General features: G+C 42.2%; 1 protein-coding gene across 4 annotated transcripts in view; it reads left to right on the top strand.

Moving 5' to 3' along the window:
• Positions 1-26,733, top strand: part of BICC1 (BicC family RNA binding protein 1) — a 332,599-nt gene that overhangs the window by 224,524 nt on the left and 81,342 nt on the right. For all 4 annotated transcript variants that reach the window (XR_012754223.1, XM_075348710.1, XM_075348708.1 and 1 more), the window contains exon 4: positions 21,941-22,020. Coding sequence is in view for 3 of the 4 variants with exons in the window: in XM_075348710.1 (XP_075204825.1) it covers positions 21,941-22,020 (80 nt within the window). In the remaining variant the exon portion in view is untranslated. The remainder of the gene's footprint in view (positions 1-21,940; positions 22,021-26,733) is intronic.

The raw sequence follows: 26,733 nt of genomic DNA, 5'->3' as shown, positions 1-26,733 counted from the left end.
ATTATTGTGGTTGGGCTATTGGAAAAAAAAATAAATTATGACTGGTAATTTACAGATTTGCTTTACCTATACTTGCAGCAAAATTGGTAAACTACTTGCATAAATTGCCACTCTTGTTAGGACCGGGCCCCCCCAACCATACACAGACACTGAGTACAGGATAATGACGCCAACACTCAGGGTACGGGACAGTGACGCTGACACTTGGCTCTTTCCCTCAGCACCCAGGTTTCCCCATGATCTGAAATCGTTCTATCAGCAACCCAGCTTTTGTATGTTCTGCTATCCATCTGGTCCTCAGCACGCACCTTCCCCTTGCTCTGCTATACATCATTCCCTCAGCACAAAACTTTCCTATCTCATGCTTTTTGTCCCCACCTTGTATATACCGTAGCTCTCCAAATACTATAATTGTCCCCACATAGCCTTCCATATAGTATAATGAGTCCCAAATAAACCTTCATATATTAGAATGCAGCTCCATAGTACTCCATGTATTATAATAGACTTCATATAGCCTTCCATATAGTATAGTGTAGAGCATAGCCCTCCATATAATATAATATACACATCTCACAGTCCTCCATTTAAGATATGCATCCCATAATCCTCAATATAGTATAATGCACACTCCATAATCCTCTAAATCCGATTTTACATCTGGTACATTTATATATTTACCAGCATTGGAGCCAGGCTGGGGGACATTATATATACCAGCATGGGAGCCAGGCTGGGGGACATTATATATACCAGCATGGGAGCCAAGATTTATCTATGGGATATATAATGTCCCCCAGCCTGGCTTTCATGCTGGTATATCCAATACATTTTTATTTGTCCCCCAGTCTGGGCCATATCCGGGTGTGTGTGTGTATATGTATGTATGTATGTATGTATGTATGTATGTATGTATGTATGTATGTATGTATGTATGTATGTATGTATGTGTGTATGTGTGTGTGTGTGTGTGTATGTGTGTGTGTATGTATGTATATGTATATGTATATGTGTATATGTATGTATGTGTGTATATATGTATGTGTGTATATATGTATGTGTGTATATATGTATGTGTGTATATATGTATGTGTGTATATATGTATGTGTGTATATATGTATGTGTGTATATGTGTATGTGTGTATGTGTGTGTATGTGTGTATGTGTGTGTATGTGTGTGTGTGTGTATGTGTGTGTGTGTATGTGTGTGTGTATGTGTGTGTATATGTGTGTATATATGTATATATGTGTGTATATATAATTTTATAGTGTTCACAACCCCCCACCCGCACCCCCCACCCCCATACTGCATTAAAGAGAGAGAACATCATACGCTCCTACTCCAGGGTTCCTGGTGACTGTAGCATGGGCGGATCGCAGCACTGTCAACGTGTGCACAAGACATGAGTTCCGGTGCTTTGCGATGACGTCACCATGCTGAGATTCTGACAGCAGTGCTGGGAGATGGATACCTGGCACTACCGCAGAGGTTAACTACATTGGTGAGCTGCACACGCTGTTACAGTTAACAGTAGTGCAGCTCCGGGTGGGCGCCCTCTTAGCACGGGGCCCAGGGAGGCCACATCCTCTGCCCCAACCCCAGTAGCTATGCTATTGATTGAAACTAAAAGAACAGCGCAGCTCCTCTTTCACTGAGAGGAGCCAGCAGTTTCTCTACAAAGCGGGCACCAGGCCCTCAAAACCTGCCTGTCCCGGTCGCGGTGGTGACATCTGTGTACGTGGATGTACGCCCCTGATAAGTGTTTTTGGTTTTTTTTTGTTTTTTTTCTTTAATCACATTCCACTTTCTCTGTTTTACTCTCCATGTGTCCTTACCCTCACAGGGAAAATTAAATATTTTCTGTAACATGCTTCGGTCATATTGCAACAGTTTCAAGCAAATATCTGCTCAACATAAGTCAGTCTCAGTGATTCTGCGCAGCTGCTCATCGCCCCCCAGCTTTATAATGATGGCATTACAGCTATCCAATAGACCAACAAAACTGATATTTTTGTCTTCTTTTATTGGTTAATCTCAAATGTGTCCATTTCTTAAGCACTGCAAAAAAAAAAAAAAGCCTGGTGGAAGAATTCCTCTTACATTATGAAATGTTGAATTTGGTGTTTTCTTTGTCTTTACACATAGCAGTATATTTCGTTCTTGCTGTAAATTATCTTTTCTTCTTTTTTTTTTTTTTTTTTTTTATTTTACCCCTCCCTAAATTATAGTGTACACTGTGGCCTTATCACATCTGCTGAAAACAACAAATCTTGAAAAAAGAAAAAAGTAAATAAATGTTTGGAATGAGACAATCACACCCACGCACATAACTTGTGGGGCTTAACGAAAAGCAGATGTATCCAGCATTACAATGGCTGCATGCATTTCAGTCCATCTGGCGAATCCAAACAAAACATATTATGTCAGCAAGAGAAGAACTTAAAACCTTGCACTTCAGGAAGTAGAAAGTCGCTAATGAGTGTCATCTCCCACAACGGAGCTTGCAATCTATGCTCTTAAAATTAGGTCTGCATATCCTCATATCATTGGGTACAGTCAGTCTATAGACAATGTAGAGTGGCTCTTGACTGTCTATTCTAAAGGTACCGTCACACTAAGCAACATCGCTGCTGAGGCACGACTTGCTAGCGATGTTGCTGTGTGTGACATCCAGCAACAACCCGGCCCCTGCTGTGAGGTCGCTGGTTGTTGCTGAATGTCCTGGACCATTTTTTAGTTGTTGCTCTCCCGCTGTGAAGCACAGATCGCTGTGTCTGACCGCGACAGAGCAACAACTGAATGTGCAGTGAGCAGGGAGCCGGCTTCTGCGGACGCTGGTAACCAATGTAAACATTGGGTAACCAAGAAGCCCTTTCCTTGATTACCCGATATTTACCTTCGTTACTAGCGTCCGCCGCTCTCACGCGGCGAGTACCGGCTCCCTGCTCCCTGCACACATAGCCACACTACACATTGGGTAATTAACCCGACGTGTACTCTGGCTAGGAGTGCAGGGAGCCAGCGTTAAGCGGTGTGCGCTGGTAACCAAGGTAAATATCGGGTTGGTTACCCGATATTTACCTTAGTTACCAAGTGCAGCATCGCTTCAACGTGTCGCTGCTGGCTGGGGGCTGGTCACTGGTTGCTGGTGAGATCTGCCTGTGTGACAGCTCACCAGCAACCTGTGTAGCGACGCTCCAGCGATCCCTGCCAGGTCAGGTTGCTGGTGGGATCGCTGGAGCGTCGCTTAGTGTGATGGTACCTTAAGGCTGTATGTGGCCGTCAAGGTTACTTATCCATGAACTATGGCTAATCTTGTTTGGATTATCACATTCTCTCGTATACATTTTCTCCTATTCACTCTAGTCCCCGTCCCCCCCATCCCCCCTTATAATAACAATAATGAACCTAACCATGTGAACGACAAAATATCGAACACATTGTAGACTTTTAAAAGGGATCTGTGACCAGGGTTTTCTCACCTAATCTGAAAATAGCACAATGGAGATCCTGATTCCAGCGATGTCAGTGGGCTGCCTGTTGTAGTTTTCATTAAAAATCTGCTTTACCAGCTGGAGATTAGCACTACAGGACTAGTAAACCTGCTGCCATGTAGTCCTCCATATCCCAGGTCTGTCTAGGTGCCTCTGCCAGTGATTGACATCTTCTGTGTACACTGTGCATAGGCAGAAAGCTGCCGATTAATGGTTATAGAGGAGGAGAAAAGCAAGCTAAATTGAGTCTGATCTCTGGATTAACGTGAAAACCTGCTGTATGGTTTTGCTCATCTGGGAAGGTTGTGTTCGACATAACTACTAGAGAAAACCTTCTGCAGAACTCGAATTGAAGAAACTTCAGTCAGCCGAAGGAATGGAAAAGGTTAAGGCTATGTGCACACGTAGTGTTTGTCCCTGCAGAAATTTGTGCAGCGATTTGAACAGCACATGTTCGCTTCAAATTGCTGCAGAATGTCCGTAATGAAAAAAAAAAAAAGCAGATTCCATGCGCTCTGAGTGCAGCCCCTCCCATAGACAGAGCGGGGATGCATGCAGAGCACACGGAATGGCTGCGTTGCTGTACATGAAGAATAAATGCTGGATTCTTTGATGTGATTTTAATCTATGCGCTTCAGAGTAAGGGTACCTTCACACTTAGCGATGCAGCAGCGATCCGACCAGCGATCTGACCTGGTCAGGATCGCTGCTGCATCGCTACATGGTCGCTGGTGAGCTGTCAAACAGGCAGATCTCACCAGCGACCAGTGACCAGCCCCCAGCCAGCAGCGACGTGCAAGCGACGTTGCGCTTGCACGGAGCCGCCGTCTGGAAGCTGCGGAGACTGGTAACTAAGGTAAACATCGGGTATGGTTACCCGATGTTTACATTAGTTACCAGTGTGAGCAAGGAGCAGGGAGCCGCGCACACTAAGCGCTGGCTCCTTGCTCTCCTAGCTACAGTACACATCGGGTTAATTAACCCGATGTGTAATGCAGCTACATGTGCAGAGAGCAGGGAGCCGCGCACACTGAGCGCTGGCTCCTTGCTCTCCTAGCTGCTGTACACATCGGGTTAATTAACCCGATGTGTACAGCAGCTACATGTGCAGAGAGCCGGAGCCGGCAGCACAGGCAGCGTGAGAGCTGCTGGTAACTAAGGTAAATATCGGGTAACCACCTTGGTTACCCGATGTTTATCTTGGATACAGCTTACCTCAGCTGTCAGATGCCGGCTCCTGCTCCCTGCTCGCTTCATTTGTCGCTCTCTTGCTGTCACACACAGCGATCTGTGTGTCACAGCAGGAGAGCGGCTTTGAAGAAAACGAACCAGGGCTGTGTGTAACGAGCAGCGATCTCGCAGCAGGGGCCAGATCGCTGCTCAGTGTCACACACAGCGAGATCGCTAATGAGGTCACTGCTGCGTCACAAAAAGCGTGACTCAGCAGCGATCTCGGCAGCGAGCTCGCTGTGTGTGAAGCACCCCTTAATCTCCATTAGGATCATTACATTCGCTTTAGGTAAATGTGGTGATCCTGATGGACGTTTGCTGAGAAACGTGTTGATTAGTCACTTCAAAGAATCCAGCATTTTTTCTAGTGGATTACGTCTGGGTGTTCACCTGCAGAAATCGTATATACCCGAAAATGGTGCAAGACAGAGCTCATGCTAACTCCATCTGCTCCATTATAGTCATGGGCCCCGTCGGCGTATATGTCCGAAACACGTTTTGCGGGGGGGGGGGGGGGTTCGGACCGATGCTCCGACTGGGCCAGTGAACGTAGGTAAAAATGCAATGTGAAAGCGGCCCAAGCGGTAACTGTAGCCACTTCAAAGCCAGCAGCTCCTGAGAGGAAAATGTTAATTTTCTCATGGTAGCTGCACCTTCACTACAGCAGCAGCATAGCATTAGGTTAACCATATATGTGCAGTTAAACAGCGTTTTCCAAGGGGATAGGTTTCCTTTTAAGTGGAAAATACTAATATGCCATTCATTCTTAATATTTATTGGTAGGGTCTCTGTTTTCTACTCTTAAAGTAGCAATGTTGGGAAATGTTTCCTTGGGAAACCTTCCTTTGTTTAGGAAGCATTAGCTTGCTGCTTAAATTGACCTGTGTTAACGTATGTTAATTTACAGTATTTATGGAAGTGGTGGGGTCTGTTGGTGGTCTTTTAATCATTTATCTAAATATTGATATTTAAGGTTCGCCTGACCCGAGTTTCATGTGATTTGTCATATTTATTACTCTTTGTAATGTTGGGTACAACTTGAGGTCATGGTTAAGTACAGGGATGAGCTTGTGCTACATTGGTTTGGAATGTCTTGTTTGTCCATTTCCAGCGGAATAGTCAAGGAAAAAATTCCAATTGCTGCACTGTCGGCCTCGTGTTAATTGTTCTCTTCATTCTCCTACTTTTCTGTAACTTGAATATGAGACTATTGTGACCATTTCTTCGCCTTTCTTGTACCTATGCCTTTAACTTCCGTACATGATCTGAAAGCTGTGTGGGTGGCTGGGATGCCTGTGGTCATCTGCTCTACATTTGCTTTTCTAAATAGTCATGCTGTGGTTAAGCCTGAAGTGGGATTGGGAAACCAACCTGATATCTTTTCAGAGACAGCATGTCCATGCTTTGTGTGAAAAAATGTAGAATCTAGTCAAAGAACAATTAACTTGTGTAACAACATGCCAATGTTATAGAAAGGGCACCACTGAATTTTCATGTTACTTATCTGCTAGTTCTGAGATAACGGAGCACTGTACTAGAAAATGAAAGGGGTGGTAGTCAAGCATGTGCTCCGCCGCTTCACTGAAAGCGGGGTTAGAAGCAGATTCTAGTGATTTTGGTTGGGTTCAGTGGATAGCTCCCTTCTCCCTCACTGATCATCAAGTTATCTGCACAAGGAGTAGGTGGTAATGATTTACCAGGGTACCCGTTTGACTTTGTTCTTTTTCATGATGATTCTTGGCATTTTACATATAATTTTTTTAATAAACTATTTAAAAAGTAATTGTAAAGCCCAATTCATTAAAATAATTTAACCAGAATTTTGTAAATTTACTTTGAATTTTTTGATGTTTTTCAGGACAGTTTTTCATATTTAGGCAGGGCAGTGGGATGACCAGACAAAACTTTCCTAATTCACGAGAAGCCTTGCTGTGCCTTAAACCAGAGGTTTTACACCAGTTCTCCTGACTGGAGTAAAATTAGTAGCGTAGCGCATACCACTCGTCAGATTCATGCACCTCCTACTGAATCGGGAGCATCTGACACCAAAATGCCCCCTTATTAAGGCTTGTGTGAAATTCATTGAATCGGAGCCAGAGGGTTGGTTTACTTGGCAGGAACACCGCACTGTACAAAATCTAAATTATACATAGCCACACTCTTGTAGAGGTCTATGGGCCCTTGGTGTACCTCGGACTTAATTCATACAGTATTTTTTTCTGTCAGATTTTAAGAAATAAGTCCTCCAAAAGCTTGTGAATATACAGTGTTATTCTCCTCTAGAAACATGTAGCTTGTAAAAGAAGCTTGTAGGTACAGTTAATCTTGAGACCTATTGCCCTACCAGAGGAGATATGTGCCAGTACATGCAGGTTGTGTAGCTTCATACTTGTTAAACTGTGCACTTCTGTATTGACTTCGTACACACAGGTTTGGCATGTGCTTCAGGCCTAAAATGTAGCAACTCTTTGGTCACCAGATAGTCCTCTTTCTTCAAAATTGAGATGTTTTATGTAAATAGACGTTCAGATATAGCTCTAAAATTTTTCCCCAGAGTGGAGGTGCACATTAAAGTTTTTCTTGCCTAATCCGTTCACATCCTGAGATCCACCATGGATTTGCTACACACCCAAAGGCCCAAGTAATGATATTCAGAGACCTTTTTATTTTGCATATTCCCAGGTAGGATATAAATGAGGTACTAGAATATTCTCCTAGAAGGCTACAATTTTGTATTTCTGCTGGCACGGATTAGGTAAGTAGACCTTTAAGGCCTGGGATTTTGCAAACCAGTTTTGGTATTGCGAAGTTGAGCTTTCTCAATTTGACGCATACAGACATGTCCCCATAACTAAAGACAAGTTATGTATGTAATTTCATTTTGTACTTGCGTCACTGTCATCTACCCACTTTTTCTTGTTAACTGAGACATTAGAAACTCTAATTGTTATAAACTGGAAATCCTCTGTCAAATAAGAGCCATATACACTTTCTGATGATGCACTACGATCCAGTTTTCTCTGCTTTGCCAAACATTTTCCTAGATAATCCATAATGTACAAGAGGCCATGTCTCTTAAAATAATTTATACATTTGGGAATTCTGACCAGAAAAGGACTATTCATCCAAGTTTTATCTTTGCATGCATTTTTTCTGATATTTGAGGAATTGTATTTTCCTAGCAGCCAATAATTACGTACTTTGACTAATCGGTATCTGGATAGTTCCACTGACCTTACTTTATATACATTCCTCTGTGTGTATATTTTCATGCAGGAGTTCAAGATTTTAACTTTTATTTACGATGAACTAAAATTTAGATTCATTTTCAGTTCGGTGGTCTTTAAACCAGTCACTTCATATACACTCTATATGGAGATAAACCATCATTGAAAGTGATATTCTGCAACTACCTACTGTATATATTCTACTGTAAGGCAGAGGTGCATATTATTTTTTGGTCTAAGGGCCACATTGCCATCCTGACTCAATCCCAAGGGCTGCAAAAAATTTTAAATCTGTATTTACATAAATACATCCTCAAATCCACCATCCGTACATATCCAGAACCAAGTTTTAAGTATTTGGAGAGATCATGCTAGGTTTCTGCTTAAAAAAACACAAAAACAAAAAAATGTTGAAGCAGGCATCCTCCTAAAAATGCTCAAAGTTTAGAGATTTGAGATTAAGCCACACATAGCCCTTCTCCATACTATCACCACATTGCCCTTGTGCATAATCTCATGCCATACGGAGCCTTTCCATAATGTGCCCTCCCCCCCCCACAGCCCTTTTCCAATATCCATATGACACCCCCCCCACTGAGACTCTCTTCCCATACTGCCCTTCTACAAAATATCCACCTACACTGCCCCTATCGATATTTTCCTCACATTGCCCCTCTGTATAAAGTCCCACTGCCCATCACTATACTGTAACCCCTTTAACAATCACTCCTCCCTCATATTGTAGTTTGTCAGTAACCCTAATCCTCCCCCCCCCCCCCCAATCCTGATGTATTACATATTTAATCTTCAGCTCTTCCCCAGAGTGCTTACCGAAGCCAACCATCTCAGATCACGCTGCAGAGTCGTGACCTCATCCCGCTGCTGCACGTCTGGGCCAGGGGATGTCTGGTGCTCCTCTGCGCTTTTCTGCCCCAGTCCGGTGCCACAGCATTCAAATGTATTTTAACCCCTTCAGCCCCAGGGCACTTTCCGTTTTTGCGTTTTTTGTTCCCCTTCTTCCGAGAGCCGTAACTGTTTTATTATTTACTATTTTATTTTTTATTTTTCCGTCAATCTTGCCATATGAGGGCTTGTTTTTTGCAGGACAAGTTGTAATTTTAAATGAAACCATAAGTTTTACCATATGGTGTACTGGAAAACAGCAAAAAAATTCCAAATGTAGAAAAATTGCAAAAGTGTGATCGTACAATAGTTTTTGGGATGTTTTATTCACGGTGTTCACTATATGGTAAAACTGATGTGTGCGTGTGATGCCTGAGGTCGGTGCGAGTTTGTAGACACCAAACATGTATAGGTCTACTTGTATCTAAGGGGTTAAAAAAAATTCACATGTTTGTCCAATAAAAGTGGCGCACATTTTGCGCCATTTTCCAAAACACGTAGCGTTCTTATTTTTTGGGATCTATGGCTCAGTGATGGCTTATTTTTTGCGTCTCGAGCTGACGTTTCTAATGGTACCATTTTTGCGCAGATGCTACGTTTTGATCGCCTGTTATTGCATTTTGCGTAAAATTTGCGGTGACCAAAAAACGTAATTTTGGCATTTGGAATTTTTTTGCCACTATGCCGTTTACCAATCAGATTAATTTATTTTATATTTTGATAGATCGGGCATTTCTGAACGCGGAGATACCAAATATGTGTATATTTATTTATTTTTTAACCCTTTAATTTTCAATGGGGGGAATGGGGGGTGATTTGAACTTATACATTTTTTTTTTCTTTTTTTTTTTATTTTACTAGTCCCCCTAGGGGGCTATAGCGATCAGCAATCCGATCGCTATTATCTGCTGATCACAGCTATACAGCTGTAAACAGCAGATAGTCACTTTCTTTTTCCCTCTGCTCTCTGCCGAGGACAAACTAAAGTGAAACATCATAGCTGCAGGCGTCATCACATGACCCTGTGCTACGATGGCAACCACCGATAGTCACGTGATCACGCACGTGACTTCCGGTGGGGGCGGCGATAAGTAAAAAACATGGCCGCGCGCATTTAGATCTTGCTGCCAGACTTTGGCAGCAAGATTTAAGGGGTTAATGGCCGCGGATGGAAGCGATTCCACCCACGGCTAGCAGGCACACATGTCAGCTGTTGAAAACAGCTGATGTGTGCCGACCGCTGCCGCCTGCCCGCGGCAGGGGGCGGGGCTTAATGGGACACGCTCCATGTTGGATATATCCGTCCATGGTCGTGAAGGGGTTAAGTCTAAAAGATGAAAAATACATTTTGAATATAGGAATAAGGGAACAGTGTCTGTCCAACAGGTCCACGGGCCTCATCAAATGGTGGGCTGCATGAAGGCGGTATGTTGTGCAGGTCTGCTATAAGCTATGCTACCTATGGTGCCACCCCCCCTCGTATACATTAAATTAACCAGCAAAATCCACCAATGTTCCTGTATGGGGACCTCCCAAGATAAAAGGATCCTGTGTTTCCAATTTCAAACTTACAATCCTTTTAGTCCTCTGTGAGATAAGCCATTGCCAGAGAAGTTTGACAGCGGCTCTCTGCAGGACGAGTGCTTCTCTGTATGGAGAAGTCTGCATAAATGGCTGATATATATTGTTTAATGGGTCTCTAAAATCTACAACCTGGTGCAATTATTGATTTTAGTACTCAAAAATCATCTAACAGATTCTCCCAAGTCCCAGCACCTCAATTCATATATTTGTGGGGGGTGGGGGGGGGGGTTCTCTGTTTTTTAAGCCGCTTAATTTACTCAGTGTCTGTGCCAAAGTTTGCTAGTCTTTAAAGAAAAGTCGAGGAAGTTTTGACGGATTATGGTCTTTAATATCTCTATAATACCTTGGAAAGTTTCCAATCTACATTAATCAACCAAAGGTCGTTAGTCTGCAGGATCGTGGTCTTGACACACCAAAGTTAAACATTCCATCTGTGAAAAGGAATTTTTACTTTTTTTTTTTTTATGTAAACTCTTAATATCTTAATGTCTTGCTTCCATTCATTATTGTTTAGTGTTTAAGACCATTATCAAATGCATATTAACCTCAGTCACCCATCCGCCATATTATTCTTAAAGGAATACTATAACTATAAATATTTATGGTATATCGTTGGTAATCCCACCAATCAGGAAAATGGAGTTCTATGAAAGAAAGAAGAGTTACCTCTTTCACCAAATATTTGGGTTAAAAAAAAAAAAAAAAATGAAATAACTACCGTATATTGTAAATATCACTATTGGATTCACAGCTATAGGGGTTTTCTCGGACACAAAACGACGGAGGGGATATAATTGCTTGGACACTGTAACTATAGATGGGCGAATAGTGACGGTTCATGTTCGGATAATACTTACCAAAATACAATTTCTGGATTTGACTCTACAAAAAAAATGCCAGAGTTCCCCCGTTGACTTGCATTAGGTTCCTTATTCGTGACGAATACCGGAATAGTACTTTGGGATTAGTTACGAATAATCTGAACACAAATACTTACTATTCAGTAATCACTAATTGTAACACATTAAAATCCTAACATTGTGTACATTCGTGTTAGAATTATTTTGCTTCGCAGGCTTGTCGGTAGTTGCGTGACTGCTCATGTGAGCTACACACTTCCAATAATATGACAACTACTTTCTCTTCCGCTTCTTTCAGAGTTTAGGATTTCCAATGATTCTCTTTTGCAGGTTTTTCATGGCCACGTCTAAAATTCAATCCAAAAGTTCAAAATCCCACATTGAGCAGTTGTTGTTTTTGATGCTGTGGTTTTACATGTGCAAAAAATGGAGAATTAGGCCAGGGCCACACGGGGCACTAGTGCGATGCTTGCATGACCCTCGGCTCGCGCTGGCAGCACAGCAGGAGCAGAGTGTCATGCTAGTATCCCTGCGACTGCGGTCCGACTGTTTGAGCGGACCTCAGCTGCGGGGGGGAGGCCCGGCTCTCAGGAGGGGCAGGCTAGCGCTGCGGTGGGGCGGGCCGGCACGGAGGAGGGGCGGGAGGGATTTATCTCCCTTTCTCCTCCGTAGCCGGCTATTGCGATTCTTGCTCTGCACGCGCGGTACACCGTAGTACCGCGAGTGCAGTGCGATGTTTTGGGTTTTTTTTTCCCCCCCTCGCCCCATTCACTTGAATGGGTGCGAGAGAAAAGAGTCTCGCATTAAAATCAGAGCATGCTGCGATTGTTTTCTCGGTCCGATTAGGGCTGAGAAAATAATCGCTCATGTGCGCTGACACACAGGCTAGAATTGGTCCGAGTGGAATGCGATGTTTTATTGCACTCCACTCGCACCGATTTTCTCGCCGTGTGGCTTAGGCCTTAGAGTTCCAGTAAAGTGAATGGGATATATTTTTATGCAGTACTTACTTGGTTTGTGTTATTGAAATTTGCAATGTCCGTTTCCTTTAATTATGCGTTCTATTTGCGGGTTTTCTCCTTAAACTTTACCTGCAGATTTTCCTCATCCTATTAAACACAAGGAATCAGTGTTTCCTCAGCACTAAAAATGTATGTAATCCTCTATCAATAACATTTTTGCAAAGTATCCAACATAAAGCCACTTTACACATACCAAGGAGCCGAAAAACCACAGGGGAAAAAAATGACAAAAACAGAATACTAATTTATCTTATAGGTTCAGAACTGAAATAAATAGAAAAAAAAACAAAACACCAAATACTCATTGTGGGAACTTGGCTTTCATGGTTTTAGGCAATGGTGGATCCTTTATTTCTTCTTTTTTTTTTTTTTTTTTTAAGTGTATCCGATCAAATTGTGATCTTCTAGCTTGCCACTGGGAAATGCAAAGAGCAGCATTTTGATGAAAATGTGTGATTGTCTTTTTTTTTTTTTTTTTTTAATGCTCTAGCTGTTTAATTTTTTTTTTTCTGTGGTTAGCTACATTCTCCATTATCCTTTAGTGTGTGTAGTCTATGGTAACTGGAATGAAAGGAAATTCAACTGACATGGCCTCTAGAAAGGGGAGGTACTATACAAATGCTCCACCAGAGGCCAGAAATCAAGAAAGGAGATACACATACAGTGGGCAAAAGAAGTATTTTATACAGTGCCGATTTTTGCAAGCTTTCCCACCTACAAAGAATGGAGAATTCTGTAATTTTTATCTTGGGTACACTTCAACTGTGACACAGAATTCCCCCCAAAAAATATAGAAAAAACACATTATTTTTATATAATTTGCATTTTTTTTGCATGAAATAAGTATTTGATCACCTTCAAACCAGCAAGAATTCTTGCCCTCAAAAACCAGTTTTTGTTTTTTTAAGAAGCCTCCTACTCTGCATATTACCTGTATTAATTGCACCTGTCTGAACTCATTACTTGTATAACAAACACCTGTCTACACACTCAATCACACTCCAACTTCTCCAGCATGGCAAAGACCAAAGAGCTGTTTAAGTACACCATGGAATAAACTAGACCCGCACAAGGCAGGGATGGGTTACAGGATAATAGGCAAGCAGCTTGGTGAGAAGGCAACAACTGTTGGCACAGTTATTAGAAAATGGAAGAAACACAAAATGACAATCTTACTTGGTGTTGGGCTCCATGCAAGATCTCGCCTTGTAGGGTAAGGATGATTCTGAGAGAGGTCCGGAATCTGCCCAAAACTACACAGGAGGACCTGAGTTGAAAGACTTTCTGGACTGAGACTGAGTTATTCTGGGACCTGTTGTTCTACACACCTGAGCCCTTGGGGCCTGCCTCACTCACGGGAGGCCACACCATCTGACTGCAGACTCAATAAGCCCCAGACGTTCATTAAACCTGCAGTGGCGGTCACCCATATCCCTAACCGCAAACCGTGAGTGGCGTCACAACACATACATACAAAATCTGACATACCTGTTTGCCATATTAAGAGACCCTGTGGCGTCCCTGAAGCTGGATCGATGTTCCTGGGGCGACACAGATGCATATTATTTTGCAAACCTATTTAGGCCTCCAACAATACAATAGAGTTGACAATAATATGCCTATTTTGTAATAAGATGACTGCTTGCTCATTCCGCCATCTATACAGACAAGCTGTAGAAGACAAAAGTATCAAACTGGTATGTTTGCTATGGTGGCCTGTGGGAAAAAATGAATGACTGGAAATGTTTAAAGTAGTTTTTTGAGGTCACCACTTCAATTAACAGAACTTTCTGTACGATGACATTTGTATGGAATGTACAATACACAAATCGGTTGATTAAAGATTTATACAGCTAGTGTCACGTAGAAGGTAAATCGCAGTTCAGCCTACCTGACGGTTTACGGATTGTCTTGTAGTTTTAGTAGACTATACACTGGATGATGATCAGATTTTCCATAGTGAACAGAGATGGTGCCAGCTGTAGCTGGTCATATCATACTGTGCTGATACATCAGGGCTTGATAGCGGAGCACAGAGGAGAAAGAAGCAGAGTGAAATTTGAAACTGCAGACATGGGAACTGTTATGTAGGGTGTACTTGCTTTCAATGCCCTTCATAAGAGAAGTGACCATTTTCCATAGGTAGGTTTATTTGTGCTGTAGACGATACCTGACATTTAACTCTCTGAAGATTCATTAAAATGAAACATGTGGCAAGTTTCTCAACACTTATAAATATTTCCTCTGTCTTGACATCTAAGTGATTTAACGTTATTCAAAGCTTTGGATCTTTCACCGACATGTTTGAAAGGTCTATACATTCTTGTAAGTTTCGCCTGGCAAATGGGATGTAAGAACTTGAAACTCAAGTGGAAATAGCATGTCTCTTTGTACAGGTTCCCAATACGTACTAGACTAAATTACTTCACATGGCCAGCTACAAGAATACATTGAGGAATTTTAAAATCTGTGTTTTAAGCTCCTATTATGAATTATTTTATACTGTAAGATTTTGCCATTTAAAAGAAAAAAAAATCCGCTTCTGCTTTTCATTACCAGAATGTCATAAGAAAGGAGGCTGCAAACTGGCCGATTTATGCTTTATGCCATTTTATGGCTCAGCGCTGCATAGAAGTTGGTATGCAGAACTAACTTATTTTATTGATTTTAACTCTTTTCGGAATCTTTTGCACATTAGCCGGTTCTAAATTTGCCCCACAGTTTTATCATTTGATAAAGAAAAAGACAAATTTCCTAAATCACGTTACGTTGGATATTTGTGGCAACATAATACCATCTTCAGCATTCAAAAAAAAAATCATTATTCAAGTTGCCCATATATGAAGGGGGAAAATAATTATCTAGTATGTTTGTAGAGTTATACTAAAAATTAAAGACCAAAGTAGAACAGTCATAAGTACTAAATCCATGATTTTTTTTTTTTTTTTTCTTGTGACAAAATTTGGAAAGTAGTAAAATGTGGCTATTGTGACTGTTTTTTATGTTCTTTTTGTCTTCTATTTTACATTAATAACCTAAAAAGTTAAAAAAAAAAATTATAGCTAATTTCTCATAATCCAACATCATAGCCATCCTACCCCCTATTATTTCATCTGCCTCCAAGAAATGTAAATTATCCAGAAAATTAGTCCATCTCCACCCAATGCCTGGAAATTCAAGTTTCACTTCAGTTAACCAGATCATACCGCCAGGGTCCATCTGGCCAACATCTGATTCACAATTCATGTTTTTGTTACTCTAAAGTGTTGTGAACGCTCTCTGATCTCAGGAAATTTTTCTCCCAACCACCTAAATTACACGTTTGACTCCTTAAACTTGCAGAGCTTTTATATTATCGGAAGCTTATCACTAGCCATACCAATGATTTTACTCCGATGCAAAGCACTATGATCAGCTGGAGTATGGCTTTTAGTGAAGTAAAAAATGTTAATTTACTATAGTCTGTTTGCTGAAGTTGGGCTATAAAATAAAACTTGCCAATATAAAGTTTTTAACTCCTCTTGAGTGAAAGAACAGTGGTGTAATACCAATGTTTCCCCCAAAATAAGGCAGGGTCTTATGATATTTTTAACTCCGAAAGATGCGCTATTACTTATTTTCGCAAGATATATTTTTTCCATGAACAACAATCCATATTTATTTTTGAAGAAAAATATTAACTTTTAGTCAGATATAGTTATAGTGCATTCCGGAACATCAACCTAAATCTCCAAACCCATCCATCCATACATCCACACTGAACGTACATACCAACATATCTTCTCTTCAGCTCTATATTCCTCTAATTAAGAGACCTATTTGTGACAACCTTGTCACATAAAGTGATGTCACAAAGGATATTCATGGTGATATGTCACAGACATTAAGTTATCAATGCTCTTCATATTCCACAATCAAGAACTGGGTTGCCAAATTTAAAACTGGCCACTTTAGCACCAATGATGAGGAACGTCCTGGACAACGGAGAGTGGTTGTTCCAGAGATCGTTGATGCTGTGCACAACCTCATACTGGAGAATCCACGAATTTCAGCTTAAGCGATAGCAGACGACATGGGGATTTCCTGTGAACGTGTTAGTGTCATTATCAATGAACATTTGGAAATGAGCAAGCCATCTACAACGTGGGTCCGCAAATGTTTAACAACAGATTAGAGAAGTATGCAAGTGAAAATATCCCGGTCCATTTGTCAGCATTTCCAGACTGATAAAAACTTCCTGGATGGACTGGAAACCTATGGATGAGACCTGGATTTATTTGTATAACCTTGAAAACGAGGAGCAGTCAAGAGTAGAGGCACAGTGGTTCTCCTCATCCAAAGAAGTTCAGGAGGCAAAAATCAGCCACTAAGGTAATGGCGTCTGTGTTCTGAGATAAGGAGGGTGTGCTGTTAGTGGACTACCTTCCAAAAGGTTCTAGCATCAATGCAAGGTATTACATTGAACTTCTGGACCAATTGAAGGCAGCTCTAAAAGCCAAAAGGCGCAGCAATTTTGTCTAAAGGAATCTTGTTACTGCAAGACAATGCCTCCGCTCGTACAAGCTACCACGCCAACACTGGCAGAGCTAGTTGACCACCCACCTTATTCCCCAGATCTAGCTCCCTCCGACTATCATCTGTTTCCAAACCTTAAATACATTAAGGGTACCAAATTTCACACCATTTCTAATTCCATGGCTGCTACGGATGCCTGGTTTGAGACCCAACTGAAATCCTTCTTTTTTTGCTAGGCTTACAGAACTTGAAATACCAACGTAAGATGTGTGTTGACATCAGTGGAGAGTATGTGGAATAAATGTAAAGTTTCCTCATCCTATCTCTTTTCTTTCCAGGTAAAGCCAAAGACTGATCAGCAGCACCTCATAAAAACACTGGAGCGCTTGTGAAATTGCGCAAATTGCTCTCCCTTCCCCCTAATGCCAGTCTTGCATATCCGCCTGTCTCCTGTTCACTAATTTTAGACTCCTGCAATTAAGACCTTTTGATTACGTCATGTCACATGACTATGAAGTATTCAAAGGTTCTTAAACAATCTTAACCTTGGAATCCACATCATGGAGTCCCTAAAGGCCCAGTCACACACGACTTACCAGCGATCCTGAAAACTATGCAACCTGATGGGGATCGCAGGTAAGTCGCTGGGAGGTCGCAAGTCAGATGTCATACAGTCAGATCTTACCAGCGATGCAGGAATGATACAGGTCGCAGTAGCGACCTATATAACAATCTCAGCAGTCACTGTGACCCTGTCACACAGTGTCACACAGCGATTTGTCCTGCCCAGCAGGACATTGCCTTTGAAGAAAATGGCCTGGACCATTCTGCAATGACTAGAGATCTCACAGCAGGGGCCTGATCGCTGGTAGGTGTCACACATAACAAGATCCCTAACGGAATCGCTACTGCGTCACAGAAACCGTGACTCAGCTGCGATCTCGCTAGCGATCTCGTTATGTGTGACGGTACCTTAAAAGTGGGGACGTGAGAAATTGCGCAGTTTGATTCTGCCTTTGTAGATCTCCTCATGTAATAAGTGGCTTACAAATATTTAGTAAATCTTCTGCACAAGAATGGGGGCCCCGTAACAGCTGCATTCCATTATTGAAAAATCTTAAAGGGGTTATCTCTGTCTCGATCACTTTCACCCAAGTAAAATAACACCTATACTCTCTTCCATTCCAGTGGTGTCAGCACTGGCTCTACTAGGGCTCATCTGATATTGTTATAATCCAATTTTGTAATGTAGCGTAAAGACATGGCTGTGTTTGCCCTGTAGTAATGACTAAGTGGATATCTTTGGTGAAGAAATCCGCCTTGTGGGTCTTTAAGAACCATTTTAATTTTTCTGATAATGAGATTTGGGTGCACAGGGCGCAGACTGTACAATGGGTCTTCCCCTTAGGCCCGTTTCACACGTCAGTGAAAAACAGTGACGTTTTTCACTGGCGTGTAAAACACGCACATGTCCCTGCGTGTGCCGTGAATCTCGGCACACGTGGGTTGTCTAAGTGCAATCCGGGCTCCGTTCTCCGTGGCCCGTGATTGCACTTAGAGATTCACTCACCTGCGCCCGCTCCCGCTGTCCATGGTGCTGATCACTCCCGCGACGCAGCTTCCGGCCGGCGGTGACCCCCGCAGCAGCTGCTTCCAGGTTGGCTGTGTCTCGTATAATGAATATGCGCGACAGTAATCAGCCGGCTTAGAAGCAGCAGGGAGGACGGGCTGCAGAGGACATCGCTGGACGCCGGGTGAGTTAAAATGTTTATTATTTTAAATGCACTTTTTTTTCTGGCACGTGTTTCACGGACCACACCACTGCGTGGTCCGTGGAACATCAGTGATGCCAGAAAAAAATGGACATGTCTCCGTGCAGCAATCACGCACACGCGGGTATGCTGCACGGAGACACGTGCAGTGAAAAATCACTGACGTGTGAGCAGACCCATTCATTATAATGGGTCTGCGTATGTCAGTGATTCTGGTACGTTTAAAAAAAAGCACAAACGTCCCAGAATCACTGACGTGTGAAAGGGGCCTTAAGGTCCAGTCACACTAAGCAACTTACCAGCGATCCCAACAACGATAGGGATCGCTGGTAAGTTGCTAGGAGGTTGCTGGTGAGCTGTCACACTGCGACGCTCCAGCGATCCCACCAGCAACCTGACCTGGCAGGGATCGCTGGAGCGTGGCTACACGAGTTGCTGGTGAGCTCACCAGCAACCAGTGACCAGCCCCCAGTCTCCTAGTTACAGCACACATCAGGTTAATTAACCCGATGTGTGCTGCAGCTAAATGTGCACAGAGCAGGGAGCAGCGCACACTGAGCGCTGGCTCCTTGCTCTCCTAGTTACAGCACACATCAGGTTAATTGCCTGATGTGTGCTGCAGCTACATGTGCACAGAGCAGGGAGCAGCGCACACTGCTTAGTGCTGGCTCCTTGCTCTCCTAGTTACAGCACACATCGGGTTAATTACCTGATGTGTGCAGCTAGCTACATGTGCACAGAGCAGGAGCCGGCACTGGCAGTGAGAGCGGGGGAGGCTGGTATCAAAGGTAAATATCGGGTAACCAAGGACAGGGCTTCTTGGTTACCCGATGTTTACATTAGTTACCAGCCTCAGCAGAAGCTGGCTCCCTGCTCACTGCACATTAGTTGTTGCTGTCTCGCTGTCACACACAGCGATCTGTGCTTCACAGCAGGACAGCAACAACTAAAAAATGGCCCAGGACATTCAGCAACAACCAACGACCTCACAGCAGGGGCCAGGTTGTTGCTGGATGTCACACACAGCAACATCGCTAGCAACGTCACAAAAGTTGTTCGTTACCAGCGATGTTGCTAGCGATGTTGCTTAGTGTGACGGGGCCTTTACTGTCTGTAATTTCTTTCTCCAATATCTGCTTTCATTGTTTTGAAGAGGAAATTTCAGATAAGGCAGGTCTCTGAAAAGACCTTTTATTTAGAGACTGGAAACAGTCTTTAGCACGGTCTATGCAGTGATGGAGAAGGCAGAGACTGTAATAAACAATCTATGCCTTCTTTATAGGAAGTCCAGCTGTCTGACAGGTGGATCTGCACTTCCGCAGCTGTACAATCATATGTAGCTACTCTCCTATGCAGTGATTCTTTAAAACTACAGAGTAGGAGTGGAATCAATCTGTAAGAACAATGGTTTTACTAATCATTCTATAATATTATTATTATTATTATTATTATTATTATTTTTATGTTCTGTAATTTGTTTGCTATTTGGCAAAGACTTCTTTTTAAATTTGACATTACTTTTTCACATACAATACTTTTTTTTTTTTTGTGGCTCATTTCCAACGTGTTTTTATTAGTTTGTGGGACAGCGCAATAAAACAAGCCTAAAATGTCCCAAAATACTCGCAAACCTTTTACTTTGATAGATATAATGATATATATTTCTAAGACTCAGAGCACAAAGAAACTGGCCACCTAATTTTGATGTTGTAAACTTTGAAAAATGCATGTATCATCACCATATACACAGTGTGCAGAATTATTAGGCAAGTTGTATTTTAGAGGATTTTTTTTATTATCAACAACTATGTTCTCCATCGACGCAAAAGACTCATAAATATCAAAGCTTAATATTTTTGGAAGTTGGAGTGGGTTTTTTGAGATTTGGCTATCTTAGGAGGATATCTGTTTGTGCAGGTAACTTTTACTGTGCAGAATTATTAGGCAACTTAATAAAAAGCAAATCTATTTCCATCTCACTTATTTATTTTCACCAGGTAAACCAATGTAACTGTACAAAATTTAGAAATAAACAATTCTGACATGCAAAAACAAACCCCCTAAAAAATGAGTGACCAATATAGCCACCTTTCTTTGATGACACTCAACAGCCTACCATTTATTGATTCTGTCAGTTGCTTGATCTGTTTAAGATCAACTTTGCGTGCAGCAGCCACCACAGCCTCCCAGAGACTGTTCCGAGAGGTGTACTGTTTTCTATGGGGTTCAGATCAGGTGGACAAGGGGGCCATGTCATTATTTTTTTCATCTTTTTAGATCTTTACTGGCCAGCCACGCTGTGGAGTAGTTGTATGCATGTGATGGAGCATTGTCCTGCATGAAATTCATGCTTTTTTTGAATGATACAGACTTCTTCCTGTACCACTCCCTGAAGAAGTTGTCTTCCAGAAACTGGCAATAGGTCTGGGAGTTGAGCTTCACTCCATCCTCAACCCGAAAAGGTCCCACAAGTTCACCTTTGATACCAGCCCATACCAGTACCCCACCTGGTGTCTGAGTCGGAGTGGAGCTCTCTGCCCTTTACTAATCCAGCCTCTGGCCCATCCATCTGGTCAATCAAGAGTCACTCTCATTTCATCAGTCCATAAAACCTTTCAAAAATCAGTCTGAAGATAAAACGTCAAGACTGGGCCAATAAAATATCTTATGTTTCTTGTTCAAAGGTGGTGGTTTTTCAGCCTTCCTTACCTTGGCCATGTCCCTGAGTATGGCACACCTTGTGCTTTTTGATACTCCAGTAACGTTGCAGCTCTGAAATATGGCCAAACTGGTAGCAAATGGCATCTTGGCAGCTTCACTCTTGATTTTCCTCAATTCATGGGCAGGTATTTTGCGCCTTTTCTGCCCAACACGCTTCTTGCGACCCTATTAGCTATTTGTCATGAAACGCTTGATTGTTCGGTGATCACGCTTCAAAAGTTTGGCAATTTCAAGACTGCTGCATCCCTCTGCAAGACATCTCACAATTTTGGACTTTTCAGAGCCCGTCAAATCTCTCTTCTGACCCATTTTGCCAAAGGAAAGGAAGTTGCCTAATAATAATTAAGCACACATTATATAGGGTGTTGATGTCATTACACCACACCCCTCCTCATTACAGGGATGCATCACCTGATTTTATTTAATTGGTAGTTGGCTCTCAAGCCTATACAGGACAACATGTATAAAAAGTATCATGTGATCAAAATACTCATTTGCCTGATAATTCTGCACACCGTGTATACCGGTTTATCGTTTTTGTTCCTAACAAAACTTATTTTCTCTTTGCTTTATCAACTGCATAAGTTTTATTATTTGCTTCGATTTACAGACCCACATATAAAAGTATCTGGCAAGAAGGAAAATGTGAAGGAAGCAAAGGAAAGGATAATGTCTGTATTGGATACCAAGGTAAATTAATATATTCTAAAGAATAAATGGATGTATTGTGGATTTATTTATTTATTTTTTTTAAGTTAACGCTTATCAGATCTGCTATCACATAACCGTGTTGAATAGTGATTTATGTACAGAGTGAATTTGGATTAATAAAAAAATAATTATTAAATATGTTTTTAACTTGTGTAAACCTGGACAAGACTGCCTTAAAATGTGCAAAGTTTTTCAGGGTCTCATGCTAGTTGATGAATTTTGCTCATTTATACATGGTCTAGTCTGAATTGAGACAATTTCATTTACGTTGGTACACAATAACAAATTTGGAAGCAATTTTGGGATATTATGATCTGGGTTGCACTAGTTTTCTGACCTTTTTCTGAAAGCCCACACCACCTTGGTGCTCTGCTCTAAAAATGTCTACAATGCATACATCACAAAGCATCATTTGGCACAAATTAAGCCACATTCCTAGTGCATGTAGCTTAGAACAGAAGCCACAGTGTGCCGAAAGTCAGAATAAAAAAGTCCAGCGCATACTCAGGAAATATTGTCACTTAAGACATAAAGTACATGGGCCATTGGGGCAAGAACTGATGGTATATAGTACAAGGCGCACTTATCAGAGTTGGTGGTATCTTATAAGGGTGTATGATGTCTTGAGGAAATGTGTGATTCCCTCAACTCATTCACTTACCGTAATTATTCACTACTAGTCTTAAAAAAATAAAATTAATATCATGACTGTTCTTCAAAACAGTCACTGAATTGGAATTGTAGTCATAGTACAGGTGCTGGGGGTCAGTCTAAATGGGCAGCATAATTATCAGACCATCGAGTGGTTGAATTTACACAGTGAAGTTCAAGTATCTACAGTATAAATTGGCACCTTGTGCAAGCTACAAATGAAACTGACCCAGACGTAAACATTGTAGTTGGGTTAAAACTTTGCAAAATGAAGCAACACATTTAAAGTACCACTCAGTTTTGTTTTTGTTTTTTTTGTTTTTTCTCCCAGTGCCAGAGTAGTGCTTTAAATAGAAGTCCCCTGCCCCGGTCTTATATTTGCTCTCCGGCCTTTTCATCCTTTTTCGGTGTCCCTGCGGTCCCGCTGCCCCGTTTGTGTCCGTAACTTCAGACAGACCAATTTAGTCACAAGTTGCTTCACAAACACTACAAGTCTATGGGAGACAGAATGAGACTCTCGTAGACCTATTGAGTTGTGACCTTGAGCGCTCTCCATGAAACAATGGAGCTGCAGGCAGGTCACAAGGTGCCTGACACAACTGGGGCGTCAGTGAAAACCAATATAGAAGCTGGAGAGTGAGTAAAAGATGGGGCAGAGGACTTTTGATTTAAAATATAACCTGGATATAAATCACTCTGCATGTAGATATTGTGCCCAGATAGAAGATACCACTCAATATACAAATAATGGAAACTAATCCGGCCCTCTTTATTTCACAAGAAATATAGGTTTTACTGGAAATTGTAATCCAGGAATAAAAATGCGTATGTGACGCCCTGGCCTATCAGGTCATCACAGGGTATCGTGCAATCTGCCCTTCTGCACGGTATCCACGTCCTCCTTGGTTACGGATCCCTGACCCTTGGTGTTGCTAGGAACAAGCTAATCAAAATCCTAGAAACTCACTGCACCACACCGACCAGACACACCAATGGGTAGCCTGAAGGGAATAGGGCCGCCCACTTGGGGGGGTTAGTTAGGGAGGGTCAGGAGCAGTCAGTTGAGAGAGGTGTAGCGTTGGAGGTTGGGAGCAGGGCTCCTTGAGAATACTAGGTGGCAGACGTTGGTCTAGGCCTGGTAGGAGCTGTAACCCTGATCGCAGGGGATCGTGACAAGGGGCACAGAACTGCCGAGGAGGGCAGCCGGCGGCCTTGTTCCATCTCCGGGCAGGGACCAGGGCACGACTGGGTACGTGGACCCTAGGCCGGGAAGTAGCTTCAAGCGTCCTGGTAATTTACTCGAGGAAGACTGAGCATTCAAGATTCGTTCTCCACCCGCTCCAAAATATGGGTACTAGCGCAACGAGGGGGGATAGGACTTTCCCAATATACAGTCCAGAAAATCCCAAGCATGAACCCTGAGAGCAAGCTCACTCCGTTAGCCATACGGGTGAGTGGGACCCAACTAGTTCTACACTACAGGGGCCAATCAGTAGAAAGGTGCCAAGGAAAAGGCCGCTGGCTAACAAGCAACACCATCGGGCATGGGATCCAGGAGTGCTCCCTCCCTGCTGCAGCGGTTCTCAGAACTATGGTTTACAAGTTTTCGGTGTCAGCATTATTGGAATGAGTGAGTACACAGTGACCTTACCTCCCCAACGGTATCCCTTTATTACCATCACCGAGCCCCGGCGCATTCCCTCTACCCATGGAGGGGTTAAACACCTGGCTGCCATCCCATCGCCACCGGGTGCTCCCAACGGCAGTGGTAGTACTCCACCTTACCACACACCGTGGGTGGCGTCACTAACTTTAACCATACAGTCCCCTGTAAATACTACCCCCCTTTTATTTCGAGTGGCCGCACGACCCCCGGATCTGGAGACCCCCTTGAGCCACTGCGAATCCGAGCAGTTCCAGCTGCTGACACGGGGGTGGGTACACGTATATTTTCGGTCAACAAGACCTTCAGACTAAAGATAATGTAATGTACAAAGTATGGAAAAAAACAGGAAAAAAAACCAAAATTATTCATCTGAGTATATATGTGAAACGGAAAATTATAAGAAGGTATACATCTACTAGTGATCAAGCCAAAATACAGTGCCTTTTTAAAGTATTTGCCCAACCTTGGCATTTTTCATGTTTTGCTACCTCCCAACCTGGAATTTTAGTTTTTTGGGTGTGTTTGTTTTTTTTTGTTTTTTTGAGAGTTTCCATTAGTTCATGTTAAGGACATGTCTATTACTGTGAAGTTTGGGTTTTCGTTGCAACAAACAACAAATAGGGCAAGATAACTTAATAAACTTCAGTGTGCATAACTAATCACTCCCCTAAATGCAGTACTTTGTAGAGCTTCTTTTTGCGGCAATTACAGCTGCAAGTCTCTGAGCTTTCCACACGTTGCCACCAGTATTTTTGGCCATTTCTCAAGGCAAAACTGTTTCAGCTCCATCCAGTTTGATAATATCCTCTAGTGAACAGCAATCTTCAAGTCTGACCACAGATTCTCAGTTGGATTAAGGTCTGGGCTTTGACTCCGCAACTTTAGTAAATTTACATGTTTTTCACTTAAACCACTCGAATGTTGCTTTAGCTGTATGCTTTGTGTCATTGTCTTGTTGGAAGGTGAATCTCCATCCCAGTCTCAAATTACTGACAGACTGAACCAGGTTTTCCACCAGAATATCCCTGTATTTCACACCATCTATCTTCCCCTCAACTCAGACCATTTTCCTGGTCCCTGCTGCCAAAAAACATCACACCGAAGCAAGTTGCTGCCACCACCATGTTTCACTGTGGGGAAGGTGTTCTTGAGGTGATGAGCTGTGCTGGTTTCACACCAGACATAGCGTTTACCTTGGTACCAAAATCTAATATTGGTCTCATCTGACTATAGCACCTTCTTCCATACACTTTGGGAGTGTCCCTCATGTCTTTTGGCAAAATCAAAATGAGCCTCCAAATTTTTGGCTGTAAATAAGTTTGTTTTTTTAATCTGGTATTTATCTGGTATTTATTACATAAAGCCCAGCTCTATGCAGTGTACGGCTTATTGTGGTCATATGGGCAGATAGTCCAGTCTTTGCTTGGGAACTCTGTAGGTCCTTAAGTTATTTTTGGTGTCTGTGCTGCCTCTGATTAATGCCCTGCTTGCCCGTTCTGAGAGTTTTGGTCAGCGGCTTTTACTTGGCAAGTTTGTTGTGCTACCACATTTTTTTCCATTAGATTATAATGGATTTGATGGTGCTCCGGGGATCATCAGAGATTGGGATTTGTTTTTAGAACTCAACTCTGACTTGTACTTCACAGCCACTTTGGTTTCTGACTTGTTTGGAGATCTCCTTGGTCTTCATGGTGTTGTTTGGAGATCTTCTTGGTCTTCATGGTGTTGTTTGGAGATCTCCTTGGTCTTCATGGTGTTGTTTGGAGATATCATGGTGTTGCAGCCTCTGTGGCCTTGTAGAAAAGGAGTGTAGATGCTGATAGACCACGGGACACTTCGATTGCACACTGGAGGATTTCCTTTCACTAAGAATGTGACTTATGAAGGTAATTGCTTACACAAGAAATTCTTAGGGGCTTCAAAGCAAAAGGGGTGAGTACATAATGCACAAGGCAATTTTTGTTTGATCCCATAAATATAATTTTTGCCTACATTTTTCTCACTTCACTTCCCCTTCCTAGTTAGTGCTGAGGTATCAGTCCCATTGGACTGCAAAAATATTTAAACACAAGTTATATGTAACAAAATGAGTTAAAAGCCAAGGGTGTAAATACTTTGGCAAGGCACTGTTAATGGGTCATTGCATGGTAACTTATGTTACATTCACAAGCCAAAAACTGACTTAAGGCTTCAGACTGTTCTTTGAAGGTAGGCACAAAAATGAGTGAATGTATATTGTACATTGAACTATTCTCAATATATTTCAACACAGATTGTATTAAATTTGTATTGTTGAAAAATCAATCTGTGTTGAAATATATTGAGAATAGTTCAATGTACAATATACATTCACTCATTTTTGTGCCTGCCTTCAA

Source organism: Anomaloglossus baeobatrachus, chromosome 5 (genome assembly GCF_048569485.1).
Source record: "Anomaloglossus baeobatrachus isolate aAnoBae1 chromosome 5, aAnoBae1.hap1, whole genome shotgun sequence".
Taxonomy (NCBI): domain Eukaryota; kingdom Metazoa; phylum Chordata; class Amphibia; order Anura; family Aromobatidae; genus Anomaloglossus; species Anomaloglossus baeobatrachus.
The sequence above is the reverse complement of the archived record's forward strand: the minus strand, read 5'-3'. Positions and strand labels throughout refer to the sequence as shown.